Genomic DNA, 18,706 nt, shown 5'->3' with positions numbered 1-18,706 from the left:
AGCGCTGCTTTCCCCTCCGCCTCCCGAGCAGCCAAACTTTTATTTCCGTGGCGGCGCTCCCGGCTCTGCCGTTCTGTTACCCGTTCTGTTACCCGTAACCCGTTCTGTTACCCGTAACCCGTTCTGTTACCCGTTCTAAGGGCTGCCCTGCGAAGGGACGCGCCGCATCCGAACGCGCTGCTGTCCGCCCGCGGGAGCGCCGTGCCGCTGGGCCGCGTTTCCCGGAGCAGACACTCAGAGGCTTCCAAGTCGGGACTGTCTGTGATGAGGCTTAGCAGCAGCTCTGTCCAACGTGACAAAAAGCTGTGCAGTGTCCTAAGAGATACAGGTGCTTTGGGAGGATGAGCTCCCCGCATCCTATTCCCTAAGGAGACATAAAGTAACTCCTGGGATGCAGAGCTGCATCCCATCGACACCAGCTGAGAGTCAGCAGCTGCCAGCAGAACTGTGCTCCAAGTCAGGAGAGAGGAAAGACCCTGCAGCACGTCTTTGGAAAACTACACCCCTTTACTCACAGTCAGGACAGGCTGATGGAGCCATCCCAGCGAGCTGGACCCTCTCAAATACACATATTCATACATTCTCACATGTTGTGGGCAACACACGAGCGAGGTGTAAAGTCTCGTTATCATCATTCACAGAATCACTCCTTTACAGAAGGTTTATAGCAAGCTTTAGAAGTGCAGACATTCTGCTGTGTTGGAGGCTCCAGGTAAGTGCCACCATCCCCTGAGTACAAGGCACAGCTGGGCACACGGTAAGTGCACTACGACTCACCGTGCTACACGGCTGCTTCACACGGCAGTGTTCTTGTTCTGTTCATACATGTCAGGGCCACACCTGGTGTGGGAGGAAGTCCCTTTTGCAATCGTTTTGTAGTATTTACTGTTGATTGGCAACGCTTGTTGGGGGGAGCAGAGCTTCGGTCCTTCCATTGTGAGACGCCAGCGCACAAAGTTACAGCACTTGGAACGTGCGCATCTTCATCAAGTGTCACTGTGGGCAGGAATACAGGTGAGAGCAGCCTGACCTCCTCTGTGCACGGCAAAGAACTGCAGAAAGCAACATTAAGGGGAAAAAAAAAGCACGTGGCAAATTGCCTGGTAGCAAACTACCCACAATTATCTGAGTTACCCAACATCCTGTGAACATCTGCTTTAAGAATATTCTCAAGCGCTCTGCCCCTGAGGCCACGTATTTCTTCTCGCAGCAATTACGCAGAACGCCCTGAGATGCTCAGTAAACCCAAAGCTTGTTCCACATCTCGCTGTATTTTACAGCACGTTCTCCACGTGGATTCTCTTCTGGGTGCACCTCTTGATACAGCTTCGAAGGAGCGAGCTCCCCTCCTGCAGCCAGCAGGGAAATGGGAAGCCTTCCTGACTCACGGCTGCTCGGGCTCCAAGGGAAGCGGTACTCAACATGACTCAGTTAAGACAGGTTTCTGTAGCTTCCCTCCCTGCACATTTGCTTTTACAAAGGCTACTTCCACTGGATTGCTCAACGTGCTGTACAAAGATAAGCTTCTTTTGTCCTACCGGTATTCAAAGGGTAAAAATAAACGAGAAAAAAACCCCCAGCGACTCAAACCATCAAAGTAGCTCCTGATTCATGATGGCTTCCCAGATACAAGCCAAATGAAAAATGCCGGTTTCTGTATACATTTAAATTGCAGTTCTGTACTAAAATAGGTATGATAAAGATGCAGTTCAGATTCACAGCCAAAACTGACCTGGGTTTGGTAATCTCTTGCCAGGCTTATTTCTCTCTGAAACACTCTACGTTTAAGTACATAGCTCTGAATATGGTTTTCAGTCTCCAATAAAGCCTTTAATTCTGTATCTGCAGAAGAACCCTTAAGCAGGGTTTATCCTTCTATCTCCATTAACATAAGTTAGGGGTCCGATGACTCCAAGCCAATTTAAAGAGACAGAATGTGCACAGAACCACCTGGCTCCTGGGGCTCTTCAGAAGCAGGCAACCCAACTACGGAGACTCTTCCTTCCCCACCTACTGCTGGCCTGGTGGGAGGACCTCACCCTGCATGGAGCACCAGCCCCTCCACTGGCTGCTGCAGCTGAGCCTGCAGGCAAGCCCTCACTGTGAGCAGTCCATTTGCTTGGTCCTTGCAGATGGAAGCACCATACCAGGTCATGCCTGGCACCAAACATCCTTTACTCAGGAAGCTGACAAGCTGTGGGCTGGCAAACATTTCAAGTGCTGTTTTTGGACCGCACATCTTGTACCGGCAACACGTTGCCTGTTTTATCTTCGTCATTAAAGGCTGCAGAGTTCAGACAAGCTGCTACACATACAAGAAGGGTAAAGCAGTCCTGCACCTGGCATTCACAATTCAAATCTTTGCCTTGCTTCATCAGCGATCATTTCTGCGATGGCAAGGGAGGAGGTGGCAGCAGGAGAAGGGGCATTTCTGACATGAAGAATTCTGCTTCCAATATCTCCGGTACCACCATCAAATACAAAGTCATCTACCAAGTTTCCATCGCTGTCCAACGCTTGTGCTCTCACTCCAGATGGACCCCTGCAAAATAAAGGAGGAGCACAGCATCAGGAAGTGTTATAACCATCCAGTCAGCTGAACCGAAATACAATAAAGGCTAGAGATATTATTAGTAACCCCTCTTAGAAAATGTAGAAGACCCAGAATTAGTTACAACATTCCCAAACCCCAGAAACAAAGCAAAAGGTAAGACAGTGCTCTGCTTCATTCTTAATCACGGAGTCTTATGTGAAGTTAGGTTTTTGAAATTACACACTTTTATCCAAGCTCTGACGCATTGTCTCGGATTGTAAATACAGCTCTGACCCATTTCTTCATGTAGATATTTGCAAGGTTCGTCCTTGGAGACATTCAAGGTCAGGCTGGACGGGCTCTGAGCACTTCATGGGGAGAAATCTGACATAATAGCTCACTGCAGACTAATTCTGTAGAAGCTTTCATCTCAGCAGAGTCTCTGTGCCCCTCTGGTGGCAAAACCAAAGATGTTACACGACTGATTATGAGCCAGTCTAGGAAATTTGCTTCCATTCAACAGGAACTGGCTCGCTTGTCCACTTCTGCCATTCTCTAACACCTACCTCACTGGGTGTTACCACCTCAGCTGGTTACTAGAAAAACCACAAATGCATTGTCCATTTGGAGCTAAAGCAACAAGAATCAAGAGTTCTCTTTTACTAGAAAATAACCCCCAAGGCAGTGATTTGTGCTATCTGTAACAAACCCAATAAGAACATTCCTGCCGGGTCAGACCAGAGGCTCACCTCCCCTAACAATTCGCCTTCTGCCACAGTCAAAGCTAACACAGGAACAGAACATGCCCAGAAGACTTATTCCAACTGTTCTCTGCTCACCAACAATCTGCATTATGGGACTTTAACTCTCCGCTCCTGAACAGCAATTTTCTCCTTTTGCACCTCTCTGACAAGGCCCAGATTTGTCCTATGCAAACAAAGCTGCAGAGATCAATTTTTCCATTCTGTCTAGCTTTAAGTCTCCGAAGTAATAGTGCAAACATTACAACATTTAAGAAAGTCTGTTTTGTAGCTACTAATTTTCCCTGTAAGGAAGCTATTCCTTCTGGGGTGTTAGAAAACTCCCCCTTCTCCATTTCAAATCATTCACAGCCTTCAGGAATTTTTGAGTTTTCTGAAGTCCAAAAATCAGCTGTGTTCCAATTTTGTCAAGATGCCAAGGGAGAAATCAACGAGAGCAGGCTGCTGTGCTGCTGGGGGAGCACGGGGCAGTTTAACACCCTGAGAGGCAGAGCAGGAGGTGTCTCAGTGTGGTTACGACAGAACGGGGGCAGGCAGCCAGGCAGAGGATTTTCTGTATTCTTCCTCATGATGAAGTTACCCTCCCTCCCAAACACGTAATCAAGCCCTCTCTTTTCAAAAGAGAATCCTTTCTTTTGAAATGGCAAACCTCATCAAACATGAATTCCATGCCAGTGCTATACTGCCTGAGTTCAGAAACTCCTTTTTACCATGCTTGAGCTCTTTCCTATACTGCATTTTCTCCCTGCAAATATTTAGACAGGCAAAACCACCCCCAAGTATTCTAAACACCTCACATTTCCTGACAAGTCCCTTCAGTTCCTTCTCATTTCTACACTCCTTTGAATTTCTTTTTCTCTCTCCTCACATTATGAAGCTGAATACAATTTTATTGACATGTTCAAACCAAGTCACTATTTGCTCCCATCTGAAGACACAGTACTTTTAAGTACACACGTAACAACATCACCATCCTCCTCCTTGCACAAAGCAGAGAAGCAAGCACTTCTTAGAATCTCTGCCAGCTCCAGTTCTTTTCCAGCACTGCAGCCTTCCATGTTTCACTAAACAGCTATGCTTTAAGCCATATGTTCAGGGTCAATTAGCAGCCTTCTAAATAGCAGGAGTTATGTTACATCCCTCCCTTCAGTAGCATCAGTAACAACACTCCAGCTTTCCCACCACTAGCCATTCACTAATTAATTTCATTAGCATTTACTTTCTTTGCTAACTGAAATTATGAAGAATTGTTTTCTTTTTGGTTTTCCTGTGAATTTCAGCCAACAGAGACTAAACAAAGTAAAACAAATATTCCTCAGACACCTTCCTGTAGAAAGCGCTGGTAAACTTTTAAGATTTGGCGGAGCACTTTGGTGGAAGGAAGCAGCGAGCTACATTTGCTGCTGTTATAAAAGAAAGAGATTTAACAAGCCAGTGGGTGTTACTGACAAGAAATGTTTTCTTTACCTGAGTACGTCATTGACGGTGACCTCTGGGATGAACTTCTGAAGTTCCTTCACCTGGGCACTAAGGAAACACGCTCTGTACATTTCACTCAGTCCATACGATAAGTTTCGCAGTACAAGTCTCCATAACCCACTGCAGAGGAAAAAAAAATGACTGCGGGAGGAACAAAACTTCCACGATAAGCACAGACACGTCAAACTAAAGCTGTCAAAGAAGGAAGCAAACGCCAATTGCATGGCGGAATTTCCCCTTCCCAACATCAGTCATCTGACAGATACTTTTCTATTAAGGAAATACGTTCTTGTCCTTCCCTGTTTCAACAAACCTTGAATACAAAGCTGTAGTGCTGCATCTATATCCCGTCTGTGAGACATAACTCTGAGCTGCAGTCCTTCCTATGTCCAGGATTTTCCTCTGTTCCAATCAAGCAACAGAAGGCTGCAGACACACATACACAAGAGAGGACAGCCTTACTGCTTGGGCCTTCATTCCTCGGGCCTTTGTTCCACAGTTGTTCTGAAAACTGTCATACTCCTAGAAACCTCAGCTTTCAGTCGATGAATCTCACTATGTCCTTATTTGCTAGCTTTGTTCTCCTTAACATTAACCAAAGCTTTCAGCTTTTCCCTTTAATAAACTGCATAAAGTGGAGCTCCTCGCCAGAAAGCTGTTCTGCAGTTCCCTGACCTGTTCTGCAGCCTCTCTCTGGATCCGATCCAGAATTTCCACATCACTTTCCCAGTTTCATTCCTAAAATTAAGCTCTCAGTAAAGGTCTGTCAACCCCTCACAGTGAAGCAATATTTCTTTTAACTTCTAAAGGTATTCTGGTCATTTATGCTTGCATTTTCAGCAATGATTCCTACTTCTTCTGACATGCTCTGTTTCCCAGTCTGTCTTATCATAGAATGGCCTGGGTTGCAAAGGCCCACAGTGCTCATCCAGTTCCAACCCTCTGCTGTATGCAGGGTTTCCAACTACCAGCCCAGGCTGCCCAGAGCCACATCCAGCCTGGCCTTGAATGCCTGCAGGGATGGGGCATCCACAGCCTCCTTGGGCAACCTGTTCCAGTGCGGCACCACCTTCTGAATGAGTGAGCCTTTGTGGCTCTTAACACACTTCCTTGCCCTTGGATGTATTCCAGTTCATACTGATGATCTGCCAAAGTTTAACATTGCAATTCAGGCCAATGTGTATTCTCTCTTCCAGATTTAATGCCACTGTCTAAGCTGATTAAAATACTGCACTCCCCTGAACCAAAACCAGCCCTGAAGGAGCTCCACTGGTAGGAAAAGGGCTCCCCAGCACCTTCTGATGAGTGGCCACATCCTCACACTTGCTGAGACATGCCTCAGCAGTTTAAAAACTTCAAATATGGATTACACCAAGTCCGATCTCTTTGAGAAGTCCACTCATATCAGCACAACTGCCTTTAAAAACACCAAAATCTTGGCAGCGTTTTTGACAAGAGTGAGCTTCCACGGAATGACAAGCTGACATTTAATTAAGTGTACTCAGCAGACTAAAAGACAAGATATTACCTGTACATTACAGCATCTAGAAAGTCCGTAGTACTGAAGTCAAACAGCTTGTAGCCCTCTCTCTTAAAGGCCAGCACTGCATTTGGACCGAGCCAAACACTGCCATCCATTCTTGGTGTGAAATGAAACCCCAGGAAAGGGAAGCGAGGATTGGGAACCTAAAGGAGGATACAACACTTAGTGCAGCTGTTCCAGCCCAGATCAGTGAAATAGCTACACAGCCAGCCAGGCCAACATGCTGCCCCAAGAAACATGGGAAGCATCTATGAGGAAGATAGTAGAACTCATTACATAAGAGAGTTATTAGAACCAACCAAAACACAGTAAAAGCTGTTGTCTTCCCAATAAATGGGAATAATTCATTTCAAATAAAATGTGAAAATGAATTCAATTTGCCATTTTATTTCCAATCACCACAATAAAATCTGAGACATACTAGTGGCTCCTGAGCTATTGTTTTTCTGCTTGTTAATTGTACAGTTGTAGTAGGCAGCTAATTGAAAATGCCTGAGAGAAGGGCTAAGTGAGACTGCATCTTAGAGGAAGCAAAATGATCAGCAGGAAAAGTACATGTGTTTTCTCAAGGTATAAATCAACCCACAACAGGACTAACAACACACAAATGCTATTCATTGATAGCAATACAAATAAATAGTAATGTAAGTCAAATCACTGCAATAAAATAAAATGAGGAAAATCTCACCATTGCTGTACAACTCAAAACAACACACAGTTTGCAAGCCTGATCAATAGTAATAATAAATACCTGCAGATTCTGGTTTTGTTTGTAAAAGGAACACGGTGCAGTTGTGTACAAAAGCTGTAACAGAAATAAGCTGACTACATACAAAGAGTATAAAATGAGCACACCTATTCCTGCGCCGGTGCTTCTGCACCTTTAGCTGTTTAAAAACGTGCCCACAGAGGTGAGCAGCTTACAGTCTGTTTTCTAGTCTTATCATCATGTTTAGCAGTAACAGAAGGGTACAAGCTACCACACAGCTATGGCACAAAGCCGGAAGGTACCCTCCCACCCCAGGCAGTTTCTCTGTCCCATCCCACAGCAGGATCCCGCATCGCTTCCTGATGACAAGAGGCCAGACAAGCACCTACAATAGATTGTAAAGCTTGTCCTTTTCCTGCTGTGTCTATTTTTTTCTACCCATTCCTTAAGAATTACCAAAAACAAGTCGTCCTGTCAGAAAGCAAATGATTCTACTTTCATGTTGTGCATCATTTCAGCCCAACAGAAACAACAGCGTTACACTGCCCCCATGTCTGTAGCTGTAGCAGTTTCTACAACACACCATGAAACACATACAAGAGAGTACATACCGGATAAATGTTTCCTTTAACCATATAGCACTTCTCTGGTTTTAGCACCAAATAATCTCCACGGAAGGGTACAATACGAGGTTCAGGGCTGCAACCGCTGATTTCAGACAGGCGGTCTGAGTAAAGCCCTGCACAGGTCACTATGTGCCGACAGTAGATTTCCTCACCCTGGGGGGGTGGGGGTTAAAAAAAGAAAGGTAAAACCAACGCCAACCACAATAAAAACACAACATATCTACCAGGAGAAGACCCATCGCCCCGAAGCCTTGGAAAATCTAGTCACAATCAGAAAGGAACCCAACCTGATAAAACCAGATAAAAAAGCAGCAGCACTAACTTCAGACACTATTTGCAGTGGGGTAGGGGATGTGTTCTTCGTGCATGTGTTGTTTGCCTTATTTTATCCCTTCTCTCTCCAAGGAAAAGTCCAGGTATTCTCTCCTGAAGACCAAAAGCTTACAAGCACATTTCCTGTGCAGCATGAACTAACCCACAGGAATGACCTCAGCGTATCTACCTGTTCTACTGAATGACCTTGTGGTCTTCTGATAATAAAACGATTGCAAATGCCTCCTTATCTTCATGCTGAAGATTGAGAACAAACACAAGAATACATTTATCTCCAAATGAGTAAGTAATAAAGGGACTCCATGGAAACAACAAATGAAGGAGTGTGCAAATAAGGAAGATAAGGAGCACATACCATCAGGCAGCAGAAAGTTATACTTTCATTACTATTCCCAGCACAGAGTAAAGTCTGGACGTATTCATATGCTTTGCTATCAGCTGACTGCAGTTGTTTTGTAACAGCAGTCCTAGACAACAGTGCACATGATGCAGAACAGCAGTTTCTTAACTTTTTAGAGGTTGATTAATGCACCAGAACTCAACAGACATTCTTAAGGAAAGGAGAAATAGCTTCCTATGAAGACATTAAATTTTGAGTTAAGCTCTTTCTTACCTTAGAGCTCCTAACAATGACTGGGTACTGCAGTCCTGTAATAGAATTAGACAGAAGAAACAGTTAGTAGGATACACAACCGAAAATGGACACAGAAAACTTGTCACAATGAAAGTTTCTCAGAATCATCACAGAGCATCCCAAGTTGGAAGGGACCCACAAGGGTCACTGAATCCAACACCTGGCTCCACACAGCATCACTCAAACCCTCCGCCCAAGAGATGTCCCAACACTCCCTGAGCTCCAGCACTTGGGGCTGTGCCCACTGCCCTGGGAGCTGTGCCATGCCATAGAACCTTGCCCTCTTGTTTTTAATAACTCCCAGAATAATCTTCATAATCTTAACAGGCACTGAAGCAAGGCTGACTGGTCTGTAATTACCAGGGTCTTCCCCTGGTAGACTACTGAAAAGCTACTCTAGGACACATGGTTGGACATAATTACATATATAAATTGTTGTTTTTCTATCCTTCCATAATCTGCACTCTGTGTATCATTCCACATCCAACCCATCCTCTAGGATAAAGAAAGAGCACTATCACAAGCACACAAATGCAACATTCAACTAGATCAGATTTTAACAGGAGAGAACAACCTATTTCCCATTTATCTTACTGTCCTTTTCATGCATTAAGTATTTCAACTGAAGGGTTGAACTGACCTGCCTGGGAAAAACAGGGAGCTTGCTGAATAGTCTCACTAACATCGTTATGCCTTTTGTCTGAACACATCACTGTCAGACAGAAAGGCTAGAAAACACCATTTCAATTGTCACAAACATGTTTTGAACAACATCTTTTTCAGGACTGTAGTAAAAAGAAGGCAAAACCTGCCTTACCATCCTCACTTCCTGAAGCACTTTCCTTAGCCATCTCCATGTCTGTAACTTCAAAATCAGTCAAGATTGTCCCACCTGCTTCCTGGAAATCTTCAGCATAGGACTGAGCCACTTGTCTGTAATCCACAATGCCAGTATATGGAGAATCAAGGGCCATCAAACCCTGAAATGGTATTCAAAACAAAACAAAACAAAACAAAAAAACACCAATGAAAGCTGTATGCACACTTTGGTCTTTGATACAGATATATTTGATATTTTTCCTCTGCACACTGAGAAGGGAGTACTGCTGTCTCCCCATCTCTGGCTGTTTGACCTTCACCTCTCCAAGTGCTGGCTCCAGTAGCAGCATTTGTGTTTACTGACAACTAATTAGGTGAAAACTACTCACAGTGGGTTAACTGATTGTGAAACCTCAGCATGAACAGCTATTCATGACAGAATGCTTAATGATAAAACAAGTTACATAATCCTGACTTCAGTGCAATGTATTGCAAGACCATTCGAGCCCCCTTTCTTTAGGAGGAAGGGATTCAGCTCAGGGAACCAAAGCAAGTGTGGGAAGGGTGAACCCAGTCATCTGCGGAAGTAAATGCTCAGCTGGGTCTTGAAGGCAAAGCAAAGAAAGCGTTAGAAAGAAAGAGTGGATACAAAATGAAAAAGATAAAAAAGATTCCCCTCCACCAATGTTTTGTATGTACCCACAACCACTTGTAAGCAGTGAGTCACACAACTACAGCAAGAGCAAGCCACCAGGTGAAACTGTAGGGGGAGTTTACATCCACATTCCCTTCCATCAACAACAAACCAAATAATAACAACTTTGTACTCCACAAACTACTCACATTTCTACTGCTGTCAAAATAAACAAGCTGAGAAGTGCCACCCCATGTGTACTCCATCAAAACTGGCTTGATACCAATCTGTATTTGCAGATGAGAGGAAAAATTCCTTGCTGCACTATCAAATTTGCTGTAAGCTACGTAATTTTAGTGGGAAAGAACAGAACTGTCTCAGTATAAACTCAAATGTAGCAGTTCTGAGCTGGACAAAGGAAAATCTGCCAATCAACCACAAAAACACACAAGCAGGCTCCTGCAAGCAGAAGGGGAAACAAACTTAAACTAGGGAGAAATGGTGGTGGTTTTTTTTTCTTTTCTTTTCCCCCCTGAGCACATACATACACTAGAGAAGACACCTATATGTAAAGCTCAGCAAAGGCTGACGTTCAAACAACTTGTAGGCCCTGACTATTCGCCTATGGATTCAGTCCTACAGAGGGTCTATTGAGTCCCTACAGAGTCACTTTGACTGAAACAATTCTGATTTCTCTGATAGGTTGCAAGCAATATTAATTACCCACTCCCCAATTTGTGAATGCTGGCCCTCACGACACAGCCAGCATTTCATTAGCAATTAGTGCAGCACACAGAGAGCTGATCAACAATGAGAAGAAGAAAACCTGGGCCAAAATATCCATCAACACAAAAGATTCTGTGGGATCAACTTATGATGTGACAGTGTGACAGACCAGGTCTGAGTTCAGAGTAGTGAATAATACACATGAAGAACTGGCCTGAGCTAAGAAGTCCCAGAAATGAATGGATCTGTACTTTTGCGTTGGCAATTATATTTCTCGTAGGCTTTCAGGGTCTTTGGAGCTTGTCACTCATGGAGATTCCCTCAAGGCAGAAACATACTTACCTTCAACTCAAAAATATCATCACCTGAAAAGCTGAGATCTTGCATGACAGTTAAATATATGAAAATCCCTTACCCTGCAGAAGGGTTCTTTTGCTTGTATTTCTTTTGTTCCAATCAATTTCAGACCTCGGACATTGTTCTGAAGCCCTCTTTCATACAGAGCTTTGAGTCTTGGAATTTCATCTTGTTCAACAGCTACAATTAGCTTCAGAAAAGATAACAAAGCACACCAGTGAGCAAAATACACACAGCCCATCCAGGCCTGGCATCAAGCCCAAGTTAAGAGCAAGCAATAGTGAGATTGAACAATGAATTATAATGCAAAGGGGAAAAACTACAGTTTGTACCACTACTGGCACAAATTGGTAAATACCACCCACCACTGAGAAAGCACAATACAGTAGAGAAAGCGAAAACCAAATGTTAATGTATAGTTTCAATGACTATTCATGGAAAATATTTGCTAAAAGCATTATGGGACTACAAATCTGAAAGAAGAGATTATGATTTTAAAGAGCCACTGGGATGCCTCCGAGGAGAAAACACTGAGCTTAACTTGTCAAAAAACTTGTCTCAAAACTTGTCTTGATAGCAGAGTGAAGGATGGGCTCTGACACCACATCTGAACTGAAGTGCACCAGCCTCTTTTCACTTGAGCATGCAGTTGGATCACAAGTACTGCAAGAGATTTATCCAGGCTGTGAACTGTCTGCACCAAGGTCTCCAGAAGCAAGCTTGCACAGACAATGCTACTTCCATCCCCAGTTCAGCTCTGGGAACACTGGTACCTTTGCACTACAGGACAATAAAGTTATCCAAGCCTGGGGTTGCTTTATTTAAAATCAGCTGTAAAGATTCATTGTCTTCCCTGGAAAACATATTGCTGAAGAAGGTGATGCACAAAGACACACACCCAGCGTCAGCAAAGGACTAAGAACACTGGTGGGTCAGTGCTAGCCCTTCCCAAGCACCACAACCTCCCAGCGTTCTGAGCTATGAGCTAGCTGGCTTCTAACTCCGGGTGTAGGGCTGCACAAAGCCACACTGCCACCTTGTGACCAGTGTCACAGCTTAGGCAGCACAGCACTCCGTTCAGACAAACAGATCCACCCGCAGTCACACGGCAGGTATCTCTGCACTGTGTCCCGGAGCTAGAAGAGATCCGCACCCAGCTCGCAGCTGGTGCTGAGGAAAAGCCACTGGGCTGGCGGCCATCACATCAAACGAGGTCTTGCACCTTCAAGAGAAAGGCTTTTTTTGCCCAAGGCATTTCCAAGTGACCTGGAAAGGGGAAACCAGGTAAGTGAGATAAGTCAGGTGATGGCTTAAAGCAGCTCAAGGTGGTTTAGATACCTCACAGTGATCCTGAAGAACTGTGGAGGGACCTTCTGAGGTGAGCAAGAGGTGAACAAAATGGCTGATGAAATTCAGCGCAGGTGGAGTGTAAATTATGTTCACAGAACAAAACGTTTTGGCCTGTGATACAAAACGATGGGCTTTGGGTTCCAAGTTATCACTCAGGACCAAGATCTTGAAGTTATCACAGCCAGTCCTATGAAAACACCAGCTCCGTGTCTTGTGACAGTAAAAATGCCCCAAATTGTGAATTGGGAACTATTAGGAAAGGGGTACAAAGCAGTGGTGGAGAACTGAACTATTTCACTGCAAAAATCCGGAGTCCAACCACACCCTGAATGCAGGAGCTCATCTTGTATCAAAGATGCATTAAACTACAAATGCTTCACAGAAAAAAAGATGGGAGTAACAAAAGTCACGAAACTTTCTGTAGCAGGAGTGACTAAGCAGGCTAAGAGTCACCAGCTGCAAGAGCAGGAAATATGAAATGATGCATGACTGGGAAAGTGTCAGCACAGACTTTTTGTTCACCATGTCTTCCAATTAAAGGGCCAACAGACATCAGGTAAGGCTAGCAGAAACTGGTTTCAAAACCAAAAGAGGTATCTGGGCATGGCCTCACACAATGAGTTGCTGATCTCTGAAACTGATTTTAATTGCAAAATGCTTGGACAAGAAATCCACTGAATTATCACAGCCAAAACAGATAAGGCTCAGAGTACAACTCTGAACCTGAGCTGAAAGCATATGTTCTCATTCCTTCCTTGGTCTTTGGTTGTAGACACTTCCAAACACAGGTTGCATACAACCTGATCTGAACCAATACAGCCACACTTCTGTCCCCAGACGTAATATGGGAATGTAATATGACATACATGCACATTGCTGGGTCACATCTGAAGCTGTATTCAAGTCAGTGAGTCTTCTCAGAGCATGTTATGCCAAGATGCATACTGAGAGCCTTCCTTGGAATTAGTGTTTCTGAATGGGTGCCCGCCATGGCACTTTGCTTCCACTGTTACTTGGGCTGATTCAACTCAGCTCCCAGATAAGGAGAATAATTGCTTAGGGTCAGTGAAAGGACTCACTTGGGTAGCTGAAAATAAGAAAATACAAAGACACCTTTGTCCGGTAGGCTGTAAAAAAGCATCTTTTGGGAGAAACTACCACAGCCAGGCATATACTACACACTGTAATATATATTATACGGTTATGGTTTGCAAAGTAGTTCCTATACCTTCCCACACTGTTTATATGGTATTCCCTTCCGGTCACAGTACTCATAGCAGAGAGCTGCACCTTGTACACACAGCTTGGCTTTCAGGGATCCAGGAGTGTAGTAAATGCCACTGTGAATTACACCACTGTTATGTCCACTCTGGTGATGAGCTAAAGAGAAAGAAAAACACACTGTTAAAATACACTACTAGAATCTCATGATTGATTATTTCAGCTGTCATAAAAGTGTGTTACTTGAGGTCCTGCCCTAAAGCAGAGTCACTGCAAGACATGCTGATATAATGTAACTGAGCAGCACACACCTGGGTTTCAAAAGGTTAAAAAACATACAGCCATAGCAACACCTAGTTAATAGCAAACCATGACAGCTTGAAATGTGCTGAATCAACATGGGGGGGAGGGGGGCATGGCAAGTTTATCCTCCAAGGGCTACAACTGCCAGCCAGCTAATCCAAGCTTCCTATGCTAATTTTAATTAATTCATATTTTCATGCATACTTAAAGGCCCCACTCAACATAAAGTCAGTGTTTCAGGCACGTCTCATCCAGGCTTTTCAAGTTCTTGTGATCTTAATCAGCTTGCTATTTAACTTCTTCAGTTTACTTGGTTACTTTGCAACCGGGTCAAACTGAGGTGAAACACATCAATACCATTTTAAATGAAGGAATTGGGCACGTTTTCTCTCTTAAGGCACAAAGTCATAGAGTTGGAAGGGACCTTAAAGGCCATTCAGTCCCAACCCCTGCCGTGGGCTGGATGCCCCCAGCTCAGCTGCCCAGGGCCCATCCAGGCATGGGGCACCACAGCTCCGGGCAGTGCCAGGGTAAAGCACCCCCCCCTAATATCTAGCCTCAATCTTCCCTCTTTCAGCTTAAAGCCATTCCTCCTTGCCTTATCACTACATGCCCGGCTAAGAAGAGCTCTGTTTTCCAGCCGCTGTGTTCGGAGAGGCCCCGATGGCCGTACCTAGCTGCTGCTCCTTCTCCAGCACGGCGAAGGCGAGCGTGGGGTGCCTCAGAACGAGCTGCCGGGCGGCGGCCAGCCCCACGATTCCCGCACCGACCACCGCCACGTCGAACGTGCTACAAAAACAAGGGGCGCCGGTGTGAGCGCAGTCAACGCGAGGCGGGCCGGGGTTGCCCCCGAGATCCCCTCCCGGCCCTGAGACAGCGCGCTGGCCGCGGCCTCACCTGCGCTGCCGGCGCTGAGCCCTCCACAGCGCCACAGCCGCCGCGCCGCCACAGCGCCGAGCGAGCAGCGCCGCCATCTTGTGGGCGGCCACGGGCACCGGCGGGGAGGGGACGGAGCGCCGCGCCGGGGGACGGGAGCTGGGCTGGTGGGGCGGGCGCTGCGGGTGACGTTTCCTTTCCGCTTTCTTTCCCCTTGGATTGCCGAGATGCTGGTGGGGAAAGTCGCGCAGTCGGCGCGTAGCCTGAGCGGGCGGCTGTGCCCGGGCGGCTGCAGGCAGTTCTGGGGCTGGCTGAACGCCGTGTTCAACAAGTAAGGGGCAGCCCGGTGGGCCGGCGGCGGGCGGGCCAAGTCCTCCTCCAGCTCTTTGCTTCTGGCTTCATTCCTCACCGGCCTAAGAAACGGCCCGTGTCAGACTGGATCTAAGGGTTCCTAGGATCACAGAATGGCCCGGGTTGGAAGGGACCTCAAGGATCGCGGAGCTCCAACCCCCACCACAGGCAGGGCCACCAACCTCCACACTGAATACCAGCCCAGGCTGCCCAGGGCCCCATCCAACCTGGCCTTGAACACCTGCAGGGATGGACGGGGCATCCACAGCCTCTCTGGGCAAAATAATAAGGGTTGTAAGCACTGGCTGAAGTGTGCTGTAATTGCTGAGGGAAAGAAAAGCCTTCAAGAATGGCTTGCATGTCACAGGCATGAGAAGGGTTAATGCATGCCTAGTCAAGCTGCATTTGTATTCTTTCATTAACAAAGGTGATATTAAAAGAACAAACAACACACAACAAACTATAATTCCAGACTGATAAGGAACCAGCCTGCTGTAGCGAGCTGCTTTACAGGGGTATTGCACTCAATGATCTCTGGAGGTCCCTTCCAACCCCCACAATTCTGTGATAACAAATCTGACCCCTTATAAGACACATAAACGTTCTTCCTGGCTTTGCAGAGTGGACTACGAGCGCATACAGGCTGTTGGGCCCGACAGGGCAGCTTCAGAGTGGCTGCTGCGGTGTGGAGCACTGGTGCGCTATCAAGGCTATGAGAAATGGCAGCAGGACTACAGCGGCCTCCCCACTGGGCCCTTAGGGAAATACAAGATCGAAGCAATTAATGCCACTGAGTCATGCATCATGTACAGAGGATTTGACTACTTGGGTAAGGTCAAATAATATGCATAAAAATGTTAATAACTGGCTGTTTTCCTCATTCTGTAGTAAGATATAGAGAAATCTTGTTGGTTGGTGGGTTGGTTTCCTTAACATGCTCCTACAAAGACTAAGCAGCTCTAAGATTTCGCTGGGTGTGCTGGGAAGCAGCAAGAAAAGTCCTCAGCCTTTACTTGGAGCTGCAGTAGCGCTAAGGAAGTGCAGCAAAGATTGGCTGTTCAATTGAATTCCTAGTTAAGAGGTTGGTTTAAAAGAAAAATAATATTTAAAACAGTGCCTTTCACCACCAACTGATGGTTTGGGTGGCTGTGAAGCCATAATACTGCTTGTCCTCTGAGAATTCGTGATATCTTCAAAGTCAGTAAAAAAAAATAGCGTGAGTCCAGTCTCTTATAGAAGTATGAACAGATTCAGAAGTGTTTCAGGTTTCATCTAGATAACAAAAATACCAACAGAGTGGGGATTAGCACATTACTTCATCCCTAATTCAGAATCATTCTTCATCACTCAATCTTGTGGAGTTTTGTTTGTTACTTGCCTGTGCCAGTGCTTTAAGAATATTACCAAAAGGATCCCAACAGGAGCTTGTTCGTAATTGGCAGTCCCACAAAGGGGGGCTTTGGAGATTCGTTGTGCATGATGTCCCTCTTGCATGTAGGAGCATGTTGCTGTGTTCCTGCATTTGCAAGGGGGAATTTAACAGCCAGTACTGGTTGTTGCTGCTACTCTAGAGCCGATGTTCCTTTTTGTCTTTTCAGATGGTCTTGAGCACGTTACTGAAATCAAGCTGCAGAAGTGTATTTACATACAGGATGAATGTCTGCAGAGGCTCAGCGAGACTAAGAACCTACAGAAGAGTCTCCTGCAGCTGAAGATCATTTCCTGTGGGAATGTCACGGATAAAGGCATCGTTGCACTTCACAAGCTGACGTATGTGAGCTGCTGAGCTCTTCTGTACCAGCCCACAGTGCTGGGGTTAGGTTGCTTGGGAATGCTGAAGTCTGACCGTTCTGTGGGCTGCTCAGATGTGTGGGGCGGGGGGATGGCTGAGTGTGAGGAACTGACTAAAACCAGGGAGGGGTGGCACTGTCATTGCAAGAAATACTTCTTCAAGTATGGTTGAAAGGAGTGACATGGGTAGCTTTGAAATGACATGTGAATTAATTTGCATGTACTAATCAGCCTCTTAAGGTTGGTATCAGGTACTTAATGTAGCACTGAAGCTTGCTGCTGAGAAAGCCAGAATCGTCTGTGACAGTGTGTGAATCTCAAGGTTTTGTTTCTACCCTTGGAGCTGAGTGCAGCACATTCCCCCTTTCCACCTGAAGTTACTTAACGCAGTGTTGGTTACTGCACAAATCAGAGCCCGCCGTGCCCTCTGCCAACACACAGCCTGTGCAAGAGCAGTAGGACTGAACAGATCAGCTTCCTTTCATGTGAGCACATCTGGATGGTTTTGCTTGAGAATATCTAACTATTGACGACCGTGGCTTCTACTCCTGACACCCCTCTGTGCTGCAGTTGCTTTTCCTGGTGTCTTTTGTTATCACCTTTCTGCATCTTAACACTGTTCCCTGTCACTTGGTTATGTTGTGCTCACTGTAGCCTTAGAGGTCTCGAGAGTTGTCTCTTGCAAAGTTCAGCCATGGGAAGAGGTATGGATTGGATATGGCACTCCTATAGCTCTGAAGCACATCTGTGTGCTTTATTGAGGGCTTAAAAGTGGCTTAGGACTATGCAGTGTTACACAGAGTTACATCTATCTACAAGTGGGTGATGTGAAGAATTGGATTTCGTCCTACAGAAAAAAAAAAAAACACAAAAAAAAAACAACTTTTATTGAAATAAATACTGATTAAATTTAATGGAAGCTTGATGATGTTGAGGTGCTAAGACCTCTTTTTAAATTGCGTAGAATTCTTTATCAACTAAAAACTTCAAGCACTCCATTTAGAAAAAGTCTTCTGTGAGGTTCATTGACCTTTAAAATACTCATCATAGCTACAGCAGAATCATACTTTGCCTGATATCTGAATAGTAGTTGCTGACTTTTCTTTTTATGTATTTATAGGAACCTTGAATATTTGTATCTGAGTGACCTTCCTGGAATAAGACAGAAAGAAACTACTGCTCGTGTCCTTCAGCAGGCACTGCCAAACCTAGAGCTGGAGCTGGATCTAGAGTGAATGCAACGAGGGGTATTTGATTTCATGCTGTTTATCACATGTTGCATAAATTAAGTTGTGGATGCTGCTCTATTTACAGGTATGGAAATAAACACAGATTTCTCAATCCAGCCTTAAAAGCCATATGCTGTCTTTTAACAAATGACACAATTAAATTTCACTGAGCTTAAACTATATGGTGAATCAACAGGATTCTATGTGTACTAAAGAGCTTTATAGGAAGCCCTTAATACATCAATCAGAAGGTATAAAATATTGCATTGCACAAAAGTTCTCGTGTAGAATGTCAGTGAGAAGAATGTCAGTACTGTGATGCAGCAGTGCTGTGCATATTTATTATACAGCATTGATGCCACGTGAATCACAGAGCCAGAGAATCCTTAGAGTTGGAATGACATCTATTTACTTTGTTTGAAGGTGTCACC

The 18,706-nt window shown here is 45.2% G+C and overlaps 2 protein-coding genes across 3 annotated transcripts; one reads left to right on the top strand and one right to left on the bottom strand.

Annotated features, from left to right (window-relative positions):
* Positions 1-491: 491 nt before the first annotated feature.
* Positions 492-15,053, bottom strand: L2HGDH (L-2-hydroxyglutarate dehydrogenase). Of its 2 annotated transcripts, none has more exons than XM_072337345.1 (10): positions 14,926-15,053; positions 14,702-14,817; positions 13,733-13,884; positions 11,213-11,344; positions 9,436-9,598; positions 8,598-8,632; positions 7,637-7,804; positions 6,302-6,459; positions 4,762-4,893; positions 492-2,542 (listed from the first exon to the last, which is right to left on the bottom strand). In XM_072337345.1, the coding sequence occupies exons 1-10, from the start codon at positions 15,000-15,002 to the stop codon at positions 2,347-2,349; spliced, it is 1,329 nt and encodes a 442-aa protein (XP_072193446.1). In that variant the 5' UTR covers positions 15,003-15,053; the 3' UTR covers positions 492-2,346. The 2 variants fall into 2 exon arrangements, with proteins under 2 accessions (XP_072193446.1, XP_072193445.1); XM_072337344.1 differs by having other exon boundaries at positions 11,213-11,322; positions 13,795-13,884.
* A 47-nt stretch (positions 15,054-15,100) lies between these two features.
* Positions 15,101-18,466, top strand: DMAC2L (distal membrane arm assembly component 2 like). The gene is made up of 4 exons (XM_072337347.1): positions 15,101-15,235; positions 15,876-16,084; positions 16,854-17,025; positions 18,167-18,466. Exons 1-4 carry the CDS (start codon positions 15,132-15,134, stop codon positions 18,279-18,281), a joined length of 600 nt encoding a protein of 199 aa, XP_072193448.1. The 5' UTR covers positions 15,101-15,131; the 3' UTR covers positions 18,282-18,466.
* Positions 18,467-18,706: the final 240 nt, after the last annotated feature.

The sequence above is a fragment of the Excalfactoria chinensis genome, chromosome 5 (genome assembly GCF_039878825.1).
Source record: "Excalfactoria chinensis isolate bCotChi1 chromosome 5, bCotChi1.hap2, whole genome shotgun sequence".
NCBI classification, from domain to species: domain Eukaryota; kingdom Metazoa; phylum Chordata; class Aves; order Galliformes; family Phasianidae; genus Excalfactoria; species Excalfactoria chinensis.
This window is presented reverse-complemented; position numbering and strand designations above follow the sequence as displayed.